General features: G+C 44.5%; 3 protein-coding genes across 3 annotated transcripts; 1 reads left to right on the top strand and 2 right to left on the bottom strand.

Moving 5' to 3' along the window:
• Positions 1–68: 68 nt before the first annotated feature.
• On the bottom strand, positions 69–4,126 carry LOC128305087 (apoptotic chromatin condensation inducer in the nucleus). Its single transcript, XM_053042380.1, has 6 exons — positions 3,978–4,126; positions 1,987–3,826; positions 1,701–1,908; positions 1,327–1,621; positions 1,033–1,145; positions 69–962 (listed from the first exon to the last, which is right to left on the bottom strand). The coding sequence occupies exons 2-6, from the start codon at positions 3,822–3,824 to the stop codon at positions 711–713; spliced, it is 2,706 nt and encodes a 901-aa protein (XP_052898340.1). The 5' UTR covers positions 3,825–3,826; positions 3,978–4,126; the 3' UTR covers positions 69–710.
• A 486-nt stretch (positions 4,127–4,612) lies between these two features.
• On the top strand, positions 4,613–7,507 carry LOC128302155 (engulfment and cell motility protein 1). The gene has a single exon (XM_053038905.1). The coding sequence runs from the start codon at positions 4,731–4,733 to the stop codon at positions 6,897–6,899; it is 2,169 nt and encodes a 722-aa protein (XP_052894865.1). The 5' UTR covers positions 4,613–4,730; the 3' UTR covers positions 6,900–7,507.
• A 421-nt stretch (positions 7,508–7,928) lies between these two features.
• On the bottom strand, positions 7,929–17,596 carry LOC128304530 (villin-like protein quail). The gene is made up of 5 exons (XM_053041723.1): positions 17,564–17,596; positions 10,854–11,063; positions 10,562–10,770; positions 8,378–10,226; positions 7,929–8,294 (listed from the first exon to the last, which is right to left on the bottom strand). Exons 1-5 carry the CDS (start codon positions 17,594–17,596, stop codon positions 7,959–7,961), a joined length of 2,637 nt encoding a protein of 878 aa, XP_052897683.1. The 3' UTR covers positions 7,929–7,958.
• Positions 17,597–18,473: the final 877 nt, after the last annotated feature.

Raw genomic sequence — 18,473 nt, forward strand, 5'->3', positions numbered from 1 at the left:
ATGCCGACGTACAGGTGGATGTTGAATGTAACACTATCAAATGAATAGTTTCCATTTGTAAGAAATCGTGCACAGTATTACCAACTGATGTATTATGACTAATAAAATGGATAGTACGATTTCGATTAAGTATCAATGCATACGAAAACATTGACAAACATGTAAATCGATACATGAACGATTGCGAACAAGCAAGTGATCGACGGTAATAGGCTATCTTGTTTCGTAAAAACGAACCTGTACGTGAAATAGTATTTTAAGGTACAGAGGAAAGAGATCATCTATGCATAGAAATATTCGAATTCCTTTTTTGCTAGCTGACTATCAAACATATTGTCCTAATGGGAGAAAATACCCATAGGAAAGTGATTATGACACACACGTACAGTGACAAGCGCGCGCATATAGGATGCAGAAAGCATAATATTCATGTGCTTATTCTAGTCACTATCCAAATATGCCTTCCTTAATGTGCATCAATTAATGGATTCATACATCGATCAATGTTTTTGGATCTGTTTCGAAGCCTTTCGAATTAAGGCCATTCCTAGGCATATGATTACTCCTAGAAATTTGCTATACAACATTTAAAACTCTCCCAAGCTGTGTCTTTCCCATGTTCTTCCTCTTCTCCTCCGCTGGGTTTTATGCTCAAAGCCGGTAGGGTAAATGATTTTTGAAAAATGAAGCTAAATTTGTTAAAAATGTTCTTATCTGTGCCTGCGTCGGCCACCATCGTCACGGCTGCGTTCGCGGGAGCGTGACCGACGGCGATCGCGGTCGCGATCACGTTCGCGATCACGCTCGCGGTCCCGTTCGCGCTCTCGCTCACGTTCCCGGTCACGACGTTCCCGTTCGCGCTTCCGTTCACGTTCACGCTCTTCCTCCTGCTTGCGCTGTTCCTCGACACGGCGTTGATGTTCAGCCATGTTTTTACGCCGTTGCTCTTCCTTTACGGCAATCTGCATCCGAGTGCAATACAATAAATAAGTATAATTCATAATTCTAATTTTTACACAGCACAAATCTTACCTGTTCCGTGGTGAGCGGTAACCAATATATGCATGGTGTCGTTTTCGTTTTTCTGAACAAATCATCTAGCAGCCTTATTGGAGGTTCATTTTCCTTCTTCTTGAATTTTCTCGCTGCAAAAGAGGGAAAACGTGGAAATTGCAAACCAGATGACGAATATTGTACTTCTTTTGCGAATTTGTTGAGAAATAAATTGATATTATATGGTTCGTGTCTTAGGAGACCATGAAATATTTCATCAACTAAAAATACTGTACAAAAACGATCACCGTCTCGAATTCTATTTATCCTTACCTGGTGATACACTAGTACTGCGTCTTCTTTCTCGACCAAATTCACGTTCAGCAGAACGCTTTCGTTCTAAACTTCGGTCACCAGGAGCACCATCGGGCCGATTGCCTCGTCCATCACGTTGCCCTTCCTCCATTTCGCGTCCACGTTCCCGATCACGCCCCGTCCGATCTGCTCCCTTGTCTTTATCTGTCAATCCAACGCCTTCACGCTCTCGATCACGTCCTCCCCTACCGTCTCGTTCCTGATCAAAAGCATCCTTCTTGCCAAGATCCCATTCACGGACGCGACGTACAGTCTGTGGAACATAACGGACCGAAATCGTATTATTCACACTGTACCTTTGACGCACGTTTGAGCAAAGATAAGATTCATACCTCCTCTTTCTTAGATGCATCACGTGACCAACCGAATTCTTTTCCCTCCTTTGCACCTTCCATGGTAGCACGAAGGGCACCATCTTCGAGAGTCGAAAGGATAGCTTTATCCATCGCTTCTTCACTACCAAAATCCACTACCAAACACTTTGGATTCGAAGTCGGCCAACGGATACCGTGAAGAGCGTGACGTGTTTCCGTTGCTTCACTGTTTTGTAAATAAAAATCATGAGATATATGTATCTAATTTCGTCGAACACATTTTCACAACAAAAGCGCTACTTACTCTTCCGTTTCGTATTTAACATAGCACTTCGATTTGATCTTATCAATCCAGAACCCGTTCTCTACTATCTTGCCCGTCCTTGCAAGTAACCCCTTTAGTTGCAGCACAGTGAAAGGTCGCACCAGGTTCGTAATATACAATATATTGCTCGTAAGATGCTTTGCGGGACTTGGCGGTCGAACGACCGGTGCCGTAGTACCGACCGTACTTCCGTCGTCGCTTACGATACTGATCTTGCGGGACAGAGCGATCTTTTCTGTAGTTACCTTTTGTTTACCAGCTAACACCACCGAAGCATCACCATTAGTATCAGCTTCGGTTCCTTCGATAGCAATATTTTCTTTTTCTGCCGACTTCGATAAGCGTTGTCGTTGTGGTAATGGTTGCTGTTGCAACTGTGTGAACGATTCATTCGATTCACGAAGCTTGCGTCTCACACGATCTTTGTCGTTTTCTTCGGCACTTGCTGCTTCGTCTGCACCTTCTGGTTCCGATGAGGATTCCAGCTTTACATCTGACAACGGAACTGGTTTCACGTCGGAAATAATATTCTTTAACGAATCCGTTGAAATGGTAATGACTGCCGGTTTGCTATCGGTATTCTTCGACGTTAACCAACGACGCTTACGTTGGAGGGGTCGGATACGAGGTGCTTCCTTTACGTTGATTTCCTCCTTGGCGTTCGATTCCGACATATTCTGATCGGTGTCCTTTATTTCGCCCGCTTCCAATTCTTCCTCCTCCTTCGGTTCCTCTTTGCTAGGAGGAGCAACATGCGTCACATTACTCTCAGGAGAGTCTGATACCGTGACTGAAGCTTTCCTTGAGCGATCCGTCTCAGCAGCATGCTGATCACCACGGTGTCGTGATTTATCGGAACGATCAGTAACTTTTGCTTCCTCCTCCGTACCAGATGTGACAGCGTCCGCGTCCATCGATTCTTCCGGAGTTACAACGCGTTCTTGTTCTGCTGCTTCCCTTTCATTTCGTTTTGCTGCTCTCGGATCCTCATCTTCATCCCTTCGCTCTTCTTCTGGTCCACTTTCGTTGGAATCGCTTTCTTGCCTTGTTCGAGAACGATTGTTAACGACCGTTTTGCTATCATCGCGAGCATCTTCCGGTTCATTTACTCTTGACCTGCCGTTGCCTTCATCTGTCTCTTCTTCTTCCTTCTCCTCTTCATCACCATTTGTATGACTTACCTTTTCTACGGTTGCTTCTGATGCCTTCGCCTCTGGTTCCGAATCTTCTGCCTTTGCAAGGGGACTTTCATTCCTTTCCTCGTGCTCTCGCTCATCGTGACGTACAGAAGCTGTGCTCTCGCATCCATCTTGTTCGTCTTGCACCACATTCGGTTCGACCGTGTCTGAAGATTGTAGCTCTTCAACAGTCTCTTCCGGAATAGGATCCATCACCTCTTCGGTCGTAACAGTGTCGACCGCATCCGGTTGGTCGACGACTTGTTCTATTTTATTTTCTGCTCCGTTTTCTTCTGCTTGCACTGGTTCGGGAGGCAATTCTTCTTGCACTTCTTTCTCACGGCGACTATTACGCCGAGTGCGGGACGGTGTCGCTTCTTCCGTCTTACGGCGTGAAGAAGCACTTCTGCCGCGACCTCCGCGACCTCTCGCACCTGTTTTGCGACTAGTAGTTTCCTCCTCCGAGCTGCTGTTTTTCTCCTCATCCTGCGTACTGGCACTAGCACCGTACTCTCGGTCGTCGGTGTCTGGTTCCGGTTCGGGGGATTTCGACGGTGAGCGTCGGACGCGACCACGGGTGGAACGGCGTGGTGTCGATTTTTCCGGTGTACTTACACCGCCGCTTGCTTTACGGCGCATTGCTGAAAGAAAATAGCACGGTTTATAACGGCGTCAAACACACGAGTGAAGCCAAACGTTGTTGATTTTTGCAGGGGGTACAAAAGCAACACCGGCGGCCATAGTGAAGAGTTGGAACAGTGAAAAGTTTCGACGAACGCCAGGAAATATTACCAGCTATACTGTTATTTTGAACGCTGCGGGAACTATCCGAATATCACTTGTATCGAAAAAGTAGGACAAACTAGCAACAATTTGTCTTTTTATTGTAATAACAATTGAAATTCAATGCCGCACACAAAAGATGAGTTCTTTTTTTATTCGCGTCCTTCTAACAGCATTGACAGCCGTCAGAAGTGTCGGAAATGAGGGAAAGTGTTGTCCGGTAAACTCGTTCAAGCCCAGTGTGCGGATTTGCTTAGAATTTAGTTTTGGCCTAATTCGAGCTATTTATTTACAAACTAATGGGGTAAGAGTTTTCTGTATCAATATAATTATACAAATTCTATAAAAAAATGTCTAAATGATGAACCATACAACCTGCCAGACCAATCAAATATAGCTATTTGAACTCAAATATAACTGGTTTGCGATGTCAAATGAAATGGTGTGCTGGTGACCCAAAGTGAACTGTTGTGATTAGCAAAGGCTTTTGGCTTCAAAAAGTGACACCAAAGAAAACGAATTCATGTTAGTTTTGCTCCGCAGATAAAGTATTGGCATCAAGGCTCTTGCTCCCGAAGGTTTTCCTCTGCATTTGGTAACCTTTGGTTTCCGTTGTAACAAGTCGATGAAAGTGGTATCACAATTGAATAACTCGTCTATCCGTTTCGTTTAGCTTTTACCGACCCACTTGTAACGGGGGCCAGCACACCCTCTCAGGTACAGTGTGCCAGTAAGGAAAGGGGTGTGCCAGCAGTAGCGTAGATGTTGCCGAAACACAGCAAAATGCCAGCTATTAAGGATAGTCACATCGTGAAGATTGCGGTCGAGTACGTGGACAATACGCCACAGATGTTCCCGCAACTGATCGAGTTCGACCAGCGGCAACCGCTCAGTGCGATTATTCAAAACCTTTGCAGCTCGTGGGGCATACCGGATGCGGAAAGTTACGCCCTTCAGTTCGATGGCATCAACTACGTGACGGAAAAGAACCGGAACGAGGTGAAAAATGGGACGGTTCTCAAGTTGCGTTTTTCTCCTTCGAAAACGACCAACGATATTTTGGAGAAGTTGCGAAGCGGCACCGATGATGAGAAGGTGTCGGAACTGAAGGAGCTGCAGGTGCTGAGTGCGGATAACACGTTTGCGCTGGAGTTCATCAAGGAGCAAGGGTTGCGTCTAATCATTGCGCTGATTGAGGACACTGATTGTGAAGAACGTATCCTAGATTTAGCGCTCTGCTCCTTCGTACAGCTGATGGAGCACGGTACTATCTCTTGGGACATTCTCGAACCATCGTTCATTATGCGCAATGTGGCGTTCATAAATGGGCCGTCGAAGCCGGAAATCATTCAATCGGCTCTTTCCATCCTCGAGAATATTGTGCAGAGCAGCAACAAGTATGCGCTGGTGGAGAAGGAAATAACGCTTGAAACGTTGCTGAAGCTGTTGCGTGACGCATCCCGGACGCAGGTGCAGCAGAATGCAATCGCACTGCTGAATGCGCTGTTCATCAAGGCGGATGACACGAAGCGACGTTTGTTGGCGGCAACACTCGGCTCAAAACAGTATCGAAGCGTTATCAATAGCGTCATAACACCGTCAATGGGTGCTGAAATGGCACACCAGCTGTATGTGCTGCAAACGCTCACGCTGGGATTGTTGGAGCAACGCATGAAAACCGCAATGGACGTACAGGACCAGGACGCGCAGGAGAAAATAAAGGAACTACGACGTATAGCATTCGAGGCGGACGGTGTTGATCCAATGCCGGATGTGACCGCACGACGTCAGCATGGTTCGTCCTACTCGAGCCACTACAAAAAGCTCGGCTTTAAGTGTGACATCAATCCGGCGCAGGACTTTTTTGAAACACCTCCCGGAACGCTGGCTCTAGACTGTATGATCTATTTCGCTCGTAACTACACGCAAAGCTACACAAAGGTGGTGCACGAAAACAGTTGCCGGGCGGACGAGCACGAGTGTCCGTTCGGGCGCACCAGCATTGAGTTGGTGAAGATGCTGTGTGATATTTTCCGTATCGGTGAATCTCCTTCCGAGCAGGGGCAAGAGTTTTATCCTATGTTTTTCACGCATGATCACCCGTTCGAGGAGTTTTTCTGCATCTGCATCGTAGTGCTGAACAAGACGTGGAAAGACATGCGTGCCACGACGGAAGATTTCGTGAAGGTGTTCTCGGTAGTACGGGAACAGATCGTACGCAGCATCGTCGGGCGTCCGGCCAGTCTGGAAGACTTCAAGGCGAAGATCCATACCTTCACGTACAACACCATCACAACACTGCGACAGCAGGAGCGTACTTCACGCGAGGAGTGCGAATCGACCGCGTCGGCAATCGTGAGCTTGAAGAAGAAAATTACGCCAGAGATACGGGCACTAATTAAGGAGCAGCGCTTGGGATATCTCATCGTGGGAACACGCTTTTGCAAATACTCTGGCGGCAAGCGCGAACGGGATAAGTATTGGTACGTGCGGCTTTCGCCCAACCACAAAGTCATCCACTATGGAGATTGTGATGAGAAAACGGTCCCAACGCTGGAGGAGCTCTCGAACAAGCTGCCCGTAATCGACATCCGCCAGATGTTGGTGGGGAAGGAGTGTCCCCACATGAAGGAGATGCGCTCTAAGAAAGCGTCGACACCACTCGGATTTTCACTCGTGCCGGAGAGTAGTGAGCAACCGACGCTGGACTTTATCGCCCCGGATGAGGCCACGTTCAACTACTGGACGGACGGTATCAACGCACTGCTCGGACAGCCGATGACGAGCAAGCAGCAGGAAGAAGACTTTGAAACGTTGCTTTCGATGGAAATAAAGCTCCGGCTGTTGGATACGGAAGGAGTGGACATTTCGAAGGATCCGCCAGCGATTCCGGCGGAGCCGGAAAACTATGACTTTTGCTTCGACAGTTAAGCGGTGTGCAAATGCGTTACTATATAATTAAACCAAAGTTCTTGTGGCACAAAACAAAACTAAATTTATCAGGCTAGAAATTTCGACCAGTACCCACGCGGTTTGCTTTCAATTTGTAATACATTTTCTTTCTCCTCCATATCTTCCATCGTATATCGTACGATAAGATAGTGTTATAAGGAATCTGTGCGAATGTTTTTTTTACGTATAGAGGAAATTGATTCGATTCGAGCAAATTAGTCAGCCTAAGTGTATCAACGGTATCATATAGCATAAAAACCAAATATTCCATGCAATATTTTTCGGTAATCATTTTCCGTACTTTTACCCTATCAATATCTATACATGTATTGTAGTGCGAACGAGCTATTTTAATAATTTTATTGAAAAAGTTCTATTCGAGCATCGCTTGGTTCTTTTGCATTTACGTTGTGAAACACATCAACTATTGACGAGGGGTGCATGGCAAGTGCAGAGGTCGGCGGATAGCGTAAGACAAACTTTATAAGCAAATAGCCAAAATTATCTAGACTTATCCAACAAGGGAAATGCTCTGACAAGAAAAGCAATGTGAGGCAAACTTCCATCGGATACGGTAATAAAAGTATATACACTTTTTTATATCAAAATAAAAAGAAGTTAAAACAAAAATTAATATTTTGTAAAAATTACTACTAATAATGATTTTTACGTATTAAATGTTTAACATGTTTCCTTTCGATTTTGAATTACTGTATGCTTCAGCTTCGACTCAGTGGTTGAATGGTATTGGATATCACGAAAAAATCGTGATATTCTTAAGTGCAAAAGCGAAAGTTACGACTATTTCTTTCAATGTTTAGATGTATGTACACGGTTGCAGTTAATAACAGTTGCAATTTACATTATTTTTTAGAAAACGTGTAACGTAAACGTTTATTTAGCCATGATTAAAAATTTCAGATAAAGAAAAAAAGGTAAACATAACGACACAGGATAAATAAAATGCACTAGAGCGCGCAAGACCTTTGTAAGTGGATTTTTCCTAAGCCGGAATACTGCTGCTAACGTGCTAACACCCTAAAACAGTTTCTTTTGCTTCTTCAGTTCGACCTGCTTCCATTTGGGCAGTTCCTCGAACTCGTGGTACGTCATGCTGAACACGGTGACGAAATCATCGTGCGTCAGATGTATCTCCTTTCGCGTCGGATTGACACTGGCCGGTAAGTTGGCCGGATCACCGCGCAGCATATCCAGCGGGTACTTTTGGTATCGATCGAAATCATCACTGCTGCCATCGTCGCTTCGTACGGACGAGCGGGGCACTGGTACCGGGGCACCGGGAATCCGTCCACCTGCACCGACACCATTAGGATATTCGATCGCTGTGCGAAGATTTTCGTACAGCACGCATGTCTGGGAAATGGAAAAGAGGCCCTCATTAGTAAACGTGTACTTAACCTCAAACAGGATCGCACGATCGATTTCTTATCCCACACCTCGTAATACTTCTTGTCCCAGCTGGCAAAGAAGCCAACGAACGTGATCGGTTCTTCGCCCTGGCGAACCGTCGCGATCGGCATGGCCGTATCGCGCTGCACCGGATGTGAAGCGATCAACTGCCTGGCCAAATCCCAGCTCTGGGCACGCTCGTCGGGTAACGTTTGTTCGCCAACCCACGCGTACACGATGTTACCGGCATCGAGCAGGAAGACACTGTCCGGCCTTAAATCTTGCTGTGTAAATCCAAAGATCTGTCTCAGCGTTGGCTTGCCTTCCTCCAGCAGCTGGCACCGATACAGCCCGATCACCGAATGGTCCCACGTTTGGGCCACATTCATCTGGACCGCCGGCATGATGATGTTACCAGCCGCTGTCGTTTTCTTCAACTGCTTTAGGAACTTCTCGCCGACCGAGTTGAAGAACTCGTCCGTCTCATTGCCCTCCATGACCAGATTATACTCGCCCAGCTGGGACGCGATCGATTTGGCCATTTCGCGTGAATCGCCCGTCGAGTACTGACCGCACCAGATCCACACCTCGTTATCCGGTGCCTTCAGGATGTAGCAATCTTCCGGGTAGTAGAGCGTTTTGCTGGACACCTGTACCGCTTTGCAGGTGTACGTCGTATTGCCGACCACCTTTAGCACGAAGCTGGTCGGGTATTTGCGCAGATTCACCACGCCTCCGCCTTGCTCGAGACTTGGATCTTGTGCATTCAGCACTATAAGAGCACCCTTGAAGATCTGCAAAAAGTGGGGCGGTTCCATGCCCTCGGTAATGCGCACCTGTACAACGTTCTTTTTCAAATGATCGCACAGCTCGTTCAAGAACGCTTCGCCCAGGGAACGATGTTCGGGCGGTGCGTTCAAACCACACCACAGATACACCACATTGCGAATGGAGTTGGGGAGCGAACCGTTCGCATTCTCCGTACTGCATGCGACCTCGTAATGGACCGCGTAACAATTACCGGAGTAGAACGTTTTGGCGTACTTGAGCGGAATCTCCTTCACCTCATCGATCCCAATCTGGTACACGGTCATGTCACCGGACCCGTCATCCATCAGCTGAATCTTTGCCGCCATTCGGGGACGCTGTATCAATGTAAGTGCGTCAAACTTTTCCGACAGGCCTTTCACCGTGTTCCCGTTGATATCGGCACTGATCCAGGTGGGAAACAGGCTAACAAATTCCGCCGGTTCCAAACCATCGATCACGCGTGCTACGGGCGTGCTTGCCGGGTAGCCCTTCTTGATCACATAACCCCGAACGTGGCGCATCGCTTCGGCGCGGTTTTGTTTGGCCGAGCTGCGCCCTATCCAGATCCAGATCGCGCTCGGGAAGTAGTCCACTATGTAGATACTGTCCCGACCGTACAGATCTGCCTGCTCTAGCGTTCCCGTTTTAACCAGCTCCACTCGGAACACTCCATTGACGGTGTCGCATTGGTACAGTTTCAGCAGCGTATCACCACCCGCGGCCGGTGTGAGTGGCATTGGCTTTACGAAACGCTTTGCTAGGTTTAGGTACCCATTCCAAACATCCTTCCGGGCGATACTCATCGACTGTTCGTACCCATCGTCGACGATGGCGATCTCGGCAATGTTGTGCAGCTTCTTCAACCGTTCACCCATCCGAATGCCAAAGATACGTTCTGTCGAGCCGGTTGATCGACCGATCCAAACGAACACGATCGTTGTCGTTTGGAGGATCATCACCTGTCCACTGTTGAAACACTGCCAGCTGATCGTTTTCTGCTGGATGCAACGCTTTGGAGCTGTACCGGAGATTTGATACAGCCGCGGTTCGGTTGGCGTTGACGATGCATCAGTCCCGGAATGTACACTTGAAAACAAACGGTCATTATATTAGATTTTGTGTCACTAACATGAATCTTTCAGGATTTGTGAATGATCAGGGATTTATGAATGTTCAGAGATTCATGAATCTTTACGGATTCATGAATCTTCTGGAATTCTTGGATCTTATTCATTACTCTCTGAAGGTTCATGAATTTATGAGGATTAATGCATCAGTGAGGAGTCATGAATCTTCAAAATAGAGATCCAGAGTGATTCATTAAATTCAGCCATTTATTCAGATTCATAAACCTAAACCGATCCAACTCTAGACACGTTATTGTTTTGTAGCATGGTTGAGTGTTTGTTTTCTCCACTTACACGATACCATCGTCCTTGAAGTAGGAAAGAAAACGTATGCCTTCGTGTCCTTGTGACTCACGAAATTGTGTCGTTTTGTGATCGAGATGGAGATCCAGCTCAATAATTTTGTACGCCGCCGATTTCGATCGCTCCGCGCTAATGTTCGTCCCGAGCCAGAAGTGTATGTTGCGCTCTATGGCCGCACCAGCTGTTTTAATTTCGCGACTCTATGGAGAAGAAGAAGCACAAAACGAACGCCATGTTTTCATGTGTGTTTGGCAAACAGTAACAACAGTTGACGGGTACTAACGATGGTGTTCTTATCGCAGCCGGTTCCGGTCAGTGAAGCTGCATAGATAACGTACGCACACTCATCGTAAAATGTGCCGTACTGTTCCTTCGGTAGCGTTTCCACATGATCGTGCTGGATGCGCCATATGTGGAAGCCGATCGAGCGCGGGCTTATCTTCCGAAATGCGGTATCAATTTTGATGTCCTCGTACACCGGACGCTTTTGATCCTGTAAAGGGAAGATGTTGTACAGCGTTAGAATATAGCGAAAAATAGGTAGGTCACACCATTTCCAGTTGACAACAATGCAACAATTACTATAATTTCCGTCGTATATGCGGTACTCGTGCATGCTAGAATGGGACCGAGTGCTGGGTGTTTTTGGGAGCATGGCGTTAGAAAAAAAAGTCCTCAGTTCTACAACAAGCCCCAACGCCAGTTCACCATGCGCGTGAAGCAGATGATGTTACGGCTCGCTGGAGAGGAAAATCAGAATGCCTTGGGGTGGATTTTCGGTGAATCGTTGTCGCAACCGCTTGTAGAGATACACCAAATATTACCGCAATGTGCTGATCGACACGGGCGGAACAGAACAGAACCGCAGAGAAAATCCATCAATTTGAACCACATACATGCAGTACTTAGAGAAGGAAAAGCCTTAAAACCCCGAACCAATGTACCATGATTTGAGGTTAATGACTGGGGAGAGAACGGTTGATGTTGATGACGTTGTTCTTGGGCAAAATACGTACGATCGGGGAAGGTTGAAATTCTATACCACACCAGAACACAATAAAAAAATACCGTGATTGTTTACGGTGGCTGTTCCCGTTGGTGGGATGTGGCCCAACACTGGCAGCATGATCATTCCATTTGAATGATGAACATAACTTTGATGGATGGCTTTAGCAAAGGTGTGTCTCTCGTTTGGATGCTTCAGTTTGAAATGCATTATGGGAAACCATTTTGAGACATTTGCGTGTGCTACTAAAGGATTGTTTAAGATTCGCTTGCATGCTGGGCGAGTCTATTGTGCTGGAAGCAGTGGAGGATCAATCCCCTTGAAGGTCCAGGGCGGAATTATAGTTGGGGCCTCTAATTTAAAAAAAACGATGAAGGGGAGAGGGGGCCCTTGAGGCCCTTGAAATGAGACAAAGCGCAGTAAGAAGGGGCCTCCTACTCCGCCTACCGTTTGATCTGCTTTTAGCTTGAAGGATCGGAATATGATCACTCTACTCCAGATGATGTAATGTCCGAACTGAAAATGTGTGTTGGTTGAGGAATTGGAGTAGAGAACGTTCCCACTGTTGGTTATGGGGATTGAAATAATAGAATGGTATTGTTTGACATAACCTACACCCAAGGGTTCCTTTGTCTTGTTAACACACCAATGGCTATTGATCTACCCATTGTTATGACAATGTATGCTCAGTAAATTAGTTTATATTGGGAAACAATGTTGCACAATAAGACACCAATCGACTGCCAGATTTATTGGCTGCTCTGGGTCTTCAAAATATCGAAACTACTTCTTTAAAATCCTGTACATAATTAAAAGCGATTAACAAAGAAGTAATTTGCATACATTTGGGAGCGACGAACCTAAGAAATAATGGCGTAGAAAGATTTCACCAATTTAAACGATCGTCGTATCGATTCGTTAACTACGAAGCCTTGTTAAACAGAATTCTTCGGGCTCGGATCATCTTTTGATGTTGCTGTCACCCAAAAAGTGGGTGACATGCCAGTCAACGTGTCTTTATTGTAATCGCATGGAATCGCATGAAAATCAGCTTATAAATAATCCCAGTTCCAATAATAGACTGTTTTCCTTTATAGGTCCGCATCTTATGGGCCATTTCAAACGGATAAATCATCTTTGTCTTTCATCGCAAGCAGAAAGCACCTTATAATTGATGGTTTAGCCTTTCATTGCTTACCTCTTTTCTATCATAAAACCGACCTTAACTGGGGGTACAATTCAAGTGGACAGGGCCATTCCACTTTATGTAAATTGGTCACTTTCATTCGGTCCGATTAAAAGCGCTTTGTTTCTCGTGTGGATTGGGCCGTTTTGGGATAACTGATACCCTATGTTTTCGGTTTTAATTAGATAGCACCTGCTATTGGTACGTTACGCTGCTATTAGTGCTAAGAAAGAGTTATATTTAAACGTGCACACTAGCGTCTCATACACACAATCTTTTAGCAAACCTTCTTTCACCTCTAATGGATGGGTTTTTCACTCTTTGTTGGTACATGCCAAGCGCATTAACGATTCGTCTTCCTATCCGGCCCCTTTTAAACGCGTATTAATGACCTTCGCCGGCGGTAATTATGATGCATTTACACCTGCTGCCAAGACGGTATTTGATGTTGACTGTTGGGGCCGTGCACTCAACAAGGGAGTGGAGAACAAAAAAAATGTGGGCCTGCCATGTACCATGCTCATTTATTCAATTCGTTTCGGTTCTGTTGCCGGGGAGGGAGGTGAGCGTGTGGCGCAGCGGTGGGACCTTGTAACTGTGAAAACCGTTCACCGAAGGTTTGCCCCGCTGGGCTTGTGGTTTACCGAAGGGAAAATGATGGAAGCTGTCATTTCCATTCGGTGACCGATCCGATTGCACACGCACACGGAGGGGTGCCTGATGTTTTCTAACGTTTCCTTCATGCGAATGACGGTTTCAAATCCCACCGCTTTGCATAGTGACGTTGAGTGCTGGGGGTTTTAGTTTTAACGTTTGCTTTTCCATCAGTCAACCGTTACACGGAGCGCATTATCTTTATGTCCAACTTGGCGCGAGCAGGGGAGGTTATGCAAATTGTGGGGTAAGGAGGGAACAGAAAAAAAAGTTGCAACCATTCGAGCAGGGCATGCCGGGTGCGATCATTGACCGTTCGGAGGTGCGATCTGTACATTTGCATGCCAGTGCCGCGTACAAAAGTGCAGCGGTGCAAGTGCACTGCAATGGTTGCTGTACTCGTGCCGCTCGATCTGCATCGAACATGTCCGCTAGCCAGTTGTCTGGCTTCCGGATTGTTGTTGGCAGAGCGGGGGTGTGGGTGTTGACGAGTGTGTTGTTCCGTTGTTTTACAGCCGATTTCTCATCGAGGTACGGTAAAACGTGCGGCAAGCAATAAAAGAAGTGTAATTTTACGCTTCGAGAAATCGTCATGACGAGCCGTTTTCCACTTTCGATTGAAGTGATTAACTGATGTATGATCTACTCCGTGGATCTACTGTTTCAAGCGTTTAACATATTGAAGATAATAGATTCAAAGCACAAACAGAAACAGAATCAAACTTATAAATCAAAACTAAACACAAATTAAGCTCATTAGCTAAATTTATAGTTTAGATAAAGGTCAAAATTCGTGCAAACAATAATATAATTGTAATTTGAATAACAACCCTGTATAGGCCATGCAAATTTTTTGAAACGCGACGATGTGTCTATTAACATTTAGTTATGTAATGATTATAATGTAAAACAAGGAAAATAATATTGGAAAAGGTATATTGAATCCGTGCCGGAAGATCAATACATGATTATTGAAACATTCCACATGTTTCACACCTGTTCTGTCACGCTGTCCTTCCACACGTCAATGTTTTTGATTAATACGTATATTTTTACTTTCCCCTATCAGTTTCCTACTTGTCAATGTGTTCCAGTTTGCATTCGATCGCAACCTGTCACGTTGGCAGCTCAGCGTGTACTAATCCACACATGCACCGGGGCAAGCATTGCAATGACGCACAGTAATGCGTTCATTTCATGCATCATGTGTGCATTTCCATCGGACTAATCCTCGCAAAATGAACGCACTTAACAGCAACAGCTGCCACCGCACAAGGGTGTTGAAAAGACGCGCAAAACATGCGCTAAATTATGATCGATCGTAAAGGACGGGTTTTTTTTCGTTGTTGTTGCCTTCGTATCGACTAGCCCGTCGGACCGGAAAACTACCGGCTCACTATGAAACTCGCAACGAAAGTAAGATGTGAAACGATTCGACAAACCTCGGGCAGGGTGTATATCTCGTGTGCATAAATACGATGGTTCGGTTTGTGTAAACCATCATCAACGTCAATTTGTCGGGTGATTTTACAAGATACACGCCAAATCGGAACAGGGATGAAGCGAAACGAATAGCAAATATACATATTTTTCCGGTGTGGTCTGGTTTTTTTCCTCTTTCTCTCGTCTATCTTCAGCTACAACATTGCCCACTGATTGGAGGGAAGTAACTTTTCCGTTTTTCCTGCGCCGTACCTTTTATTCAAAATTATTGTGGCGGTTTTTTTTTCAATTTCGGTGGAAGTTAGCGCAATCGAGAGCAAGCAAATCGTTTGCCTGAAGAGATAGACGCTTCGGGGGCATTAATTAATTTGGCCGTAAAACGGAAGAGGAGAAAATGCGCCAATGGATGCGTCTAGTTACGCGTGCCGACCATTTCCCGAACCACCGCAGGGTGTTTTTAATTTAATTTATTCGGTGAGTTTTCTACGTTTCGAATGCTAAACGATGGGCTGCGGTGGGCTCTTCTTGCAGTTGCATTTCTACCGAGAAGATAGTTTAGAAGAAAGTACATTTGCTTCACGGAAAATGAGGCGATGCGACGGAGCTTGATGTGAGTTTTGTAAAGGGAACTTAGGAAAGTACTTTAAACGTTTAGGAATTACATTCTGCTATTTTTTTCTATTTTTTCTTAAACAAAAGTGCCATTTTTCTCGATCACTCTCGATCTTATCGATCATTTTTGGCCCATTTTTTTTGCGCGATCAGTATTATACAAAACTGACTATGCGTGATTGCAGAAAACGTCTACAAAAAGTCTAATCTTGATAGCGCCAAGCTTGGTGGATCCCTTTCAACTTGGCAGATAATTGCCAGATATTTAATTCCTTCATGTCTCCTTTTTTGTTGCCATTCTACCCCGTAATGAAAATCGTATTTAGTTTGCAAACTACGACCGAGCTAAAGATAACCGTGGACGAAGAATTTGTTGTACACGAAGCACGATTGAAATATGGAGAAATGGAATAAAAAAAATGGCATTAGGTTGGGTATGGTACGCGAAGAAGTACGTTAAAAAGCAATAGATCATCATAATGTTAAATAGTCGTTTTTTTCTTTGTCAACTCTTACTGACGCAAATCAGGTGGAAGGAATGAATCTTTTTTGTGCTTGTTCTAAAGCTTATAAATGATTTCGATGGTTACCAAAGGAGTTTTTAAGGCGTATAAAAACAAAACAATGAAATTAACAATAGTTTTAAAAATAAGCATAAAATGCTTATGAGGGTTAATATAAAAAAATTCTTATTAAATAAACTTTACGATGGATACGACGTTCCATTGGAATATAAGTGTATAAGTAATAATGAACTTCGAGAAAACATTTCTAAAAGTACCTTGACCTTGGCGGGGTACAAAAAAATAAATTACAATAATAAAAAATCCATTACTCTCTCTCCCTTCATTGTTGGCCAAAGAAATTGGATCCAAGGTGAAGCATGCTCGTACAATAGATATTCATAAAAGTGAGCTACAATTTGCCGGTAAAACTGCAAATGCGACCATCCATCCATCAGTGCGCCTCCGGACAAGTTTCCGTAGCAAACACATATAAATAATGTTACCTTGTCGTAAAAAAACCAGGGAGTACTTTGTGGTATTTCGATAAAAATCCCCCATGAACCGGCGTAAGCCGCTCTTGGTTTTAGGATTAAAGTTTTATGATTTCCTATTCCAGCCCAACCGACCGACCGTTCGTTCCGTCGTTGTAGGCGGACGTGCGGAATTGGCGTGATGGCACAAGAAAATAGAAAGAAGGAAGTGTTGCGCACCGTATGGTGGTTTGTCCACCTTGAAAGAAAAGGGAAAAGGAAAAGGGCCGGCAACAAGAAAGGGACGAAAGGGAGCAAAGAAAAATGCTGTAACTTGGCTCATTACACCGATTTGGCTTGCAGCAACAGTGGCAGCGAAGGGTTTTACTGGTGTTGAATGGAAATGCCCTTTAAGAAAACCGTACGTGAATGATGGGGTAAATGATTTTGATGTGGACGTGTTTCCGTGCCCATCAATTCTGTACATAATTTGATGATCTGGTTTTACATGCGTAATGAGAACAACGATATTTTTTGTTTTGTATTAAAAGGAAAGATGAAAGGTAACAGATACAAATAAAATCGGTTGTTATTTAGGAAGGATTTAATGAACATGGGAATTAGGAACATGGGAAATAGGAGAGACTAGTTCTTACATCCCATACATAGAACTAGTACCAGAAACAACTATTTCAAGGATAAATCAAGAAGTAGAACCAAATTGGGAGTTAATTATTTTATAACTTTTGCGTTAAATTTAGAACCAATGAATGTGTTAATAATCAAAGATAATAAAAATTATTTGAGTAATAATGGTTTTAATTTGCTTTCCAAATCAATAAAAATAGAATTTAGTACATTTTTATTAAAGTTCATTGGGGTGACCCAGTGATGTAAAATCCCACATAGAGCAATCTCTCGTATAAAAGTCTGACTATCCAGTTACGGATAAATAAAGCTAAAGTTAAAAATTATAGGCTGTTAGATCTCTTGAGGTTGTTGTACCACTAAGGAAGAAGAATATAAAGACTGGTTTAAATGTTTTTATATGTTGTTCTTCTATATGTGAACAAAATGTTCAATGAAAGTTAAATAAATGCAATAGGAAATACGTACAAAATCTTTCTGATTAATATCCAGTATCTGCATCTTGACGCTGGTGGAGACGCTTTTCTCTTTGTTTCTCACGCTTAAACTAATAAAAAACGGTCTAGCGCAACCCAATTAACCTAAAGCGTTTTGCACGAGAGGCACACCACACTTGCTAAACGAATAATTATCACGATAATGCTGACGAGTTTCCACCGACTGCACGTTTGCCTTTGTCGTATTGTCGTCCGTGGATGTAGATGGAACCTTCGTTTCCGCAGGGATTTCACACAAAAGCACACCACAGCACCGCGGACTGGTCGGAGAATATTATCGTCAAACTATCACAAATCACAGCGAATTGGTCTAACGCTGTGTGTGTCTGTGTGTTTTTCTTTTCAATTCTCTAAATCACTAGAAACATTCCACGTCTCTACCGGCTCTCCTTTGGCTTTTTCATACAACAGGACTGCTTAACAACGACAATGCTTCAATGCTGTGCGGAAAACAATTTTCCTTTATCTTTCTCCACCATTCGGGCCACACGCCACACTAACTGCACGACACAAACCGATTAGTCTAATTGCAGCGACTGCAAAGGAAAGAACCTCCCCGAGGAAAAAAAAATAAAGCCAAAAACAAAACAAAAATCAACAACTAACGTGCACCAAATGCGAAACTAAAACGAAAGACTTGCGCGCTGCTGCAAGCGACGAACGTTGCGCATCGAGCGACGGTACCGGAATGAACACCGAAACACGGTTCCACCGGTATGATGGAGTTGATGATGGTGTTACGGTTATAGAGCTGTGGCCCCGAAGAACGGGTTCGAGTTCGAGAAATTTGTTAGATGTTTCTCTCTCTTTCTGTCTTTCTCCCTCTCTATCTATCTAACTCTTTTACTCACTGCTAAGCCTTCTTTCTCGGTCTTTTGCGT

Source organism: Anopheles moucheti, chromosome 3 (assembly GCF_943734755.1).
Source record: "Anopheles moucheti chromosome 3, idAnoMoucSN_F20_07, whole genome shotgun sequence".
NCBI lineage: Eukaryota > Metazoa > Arthropoda > Insecta > Diptera > Culicidae > Anopheles > Anopheles moucheti.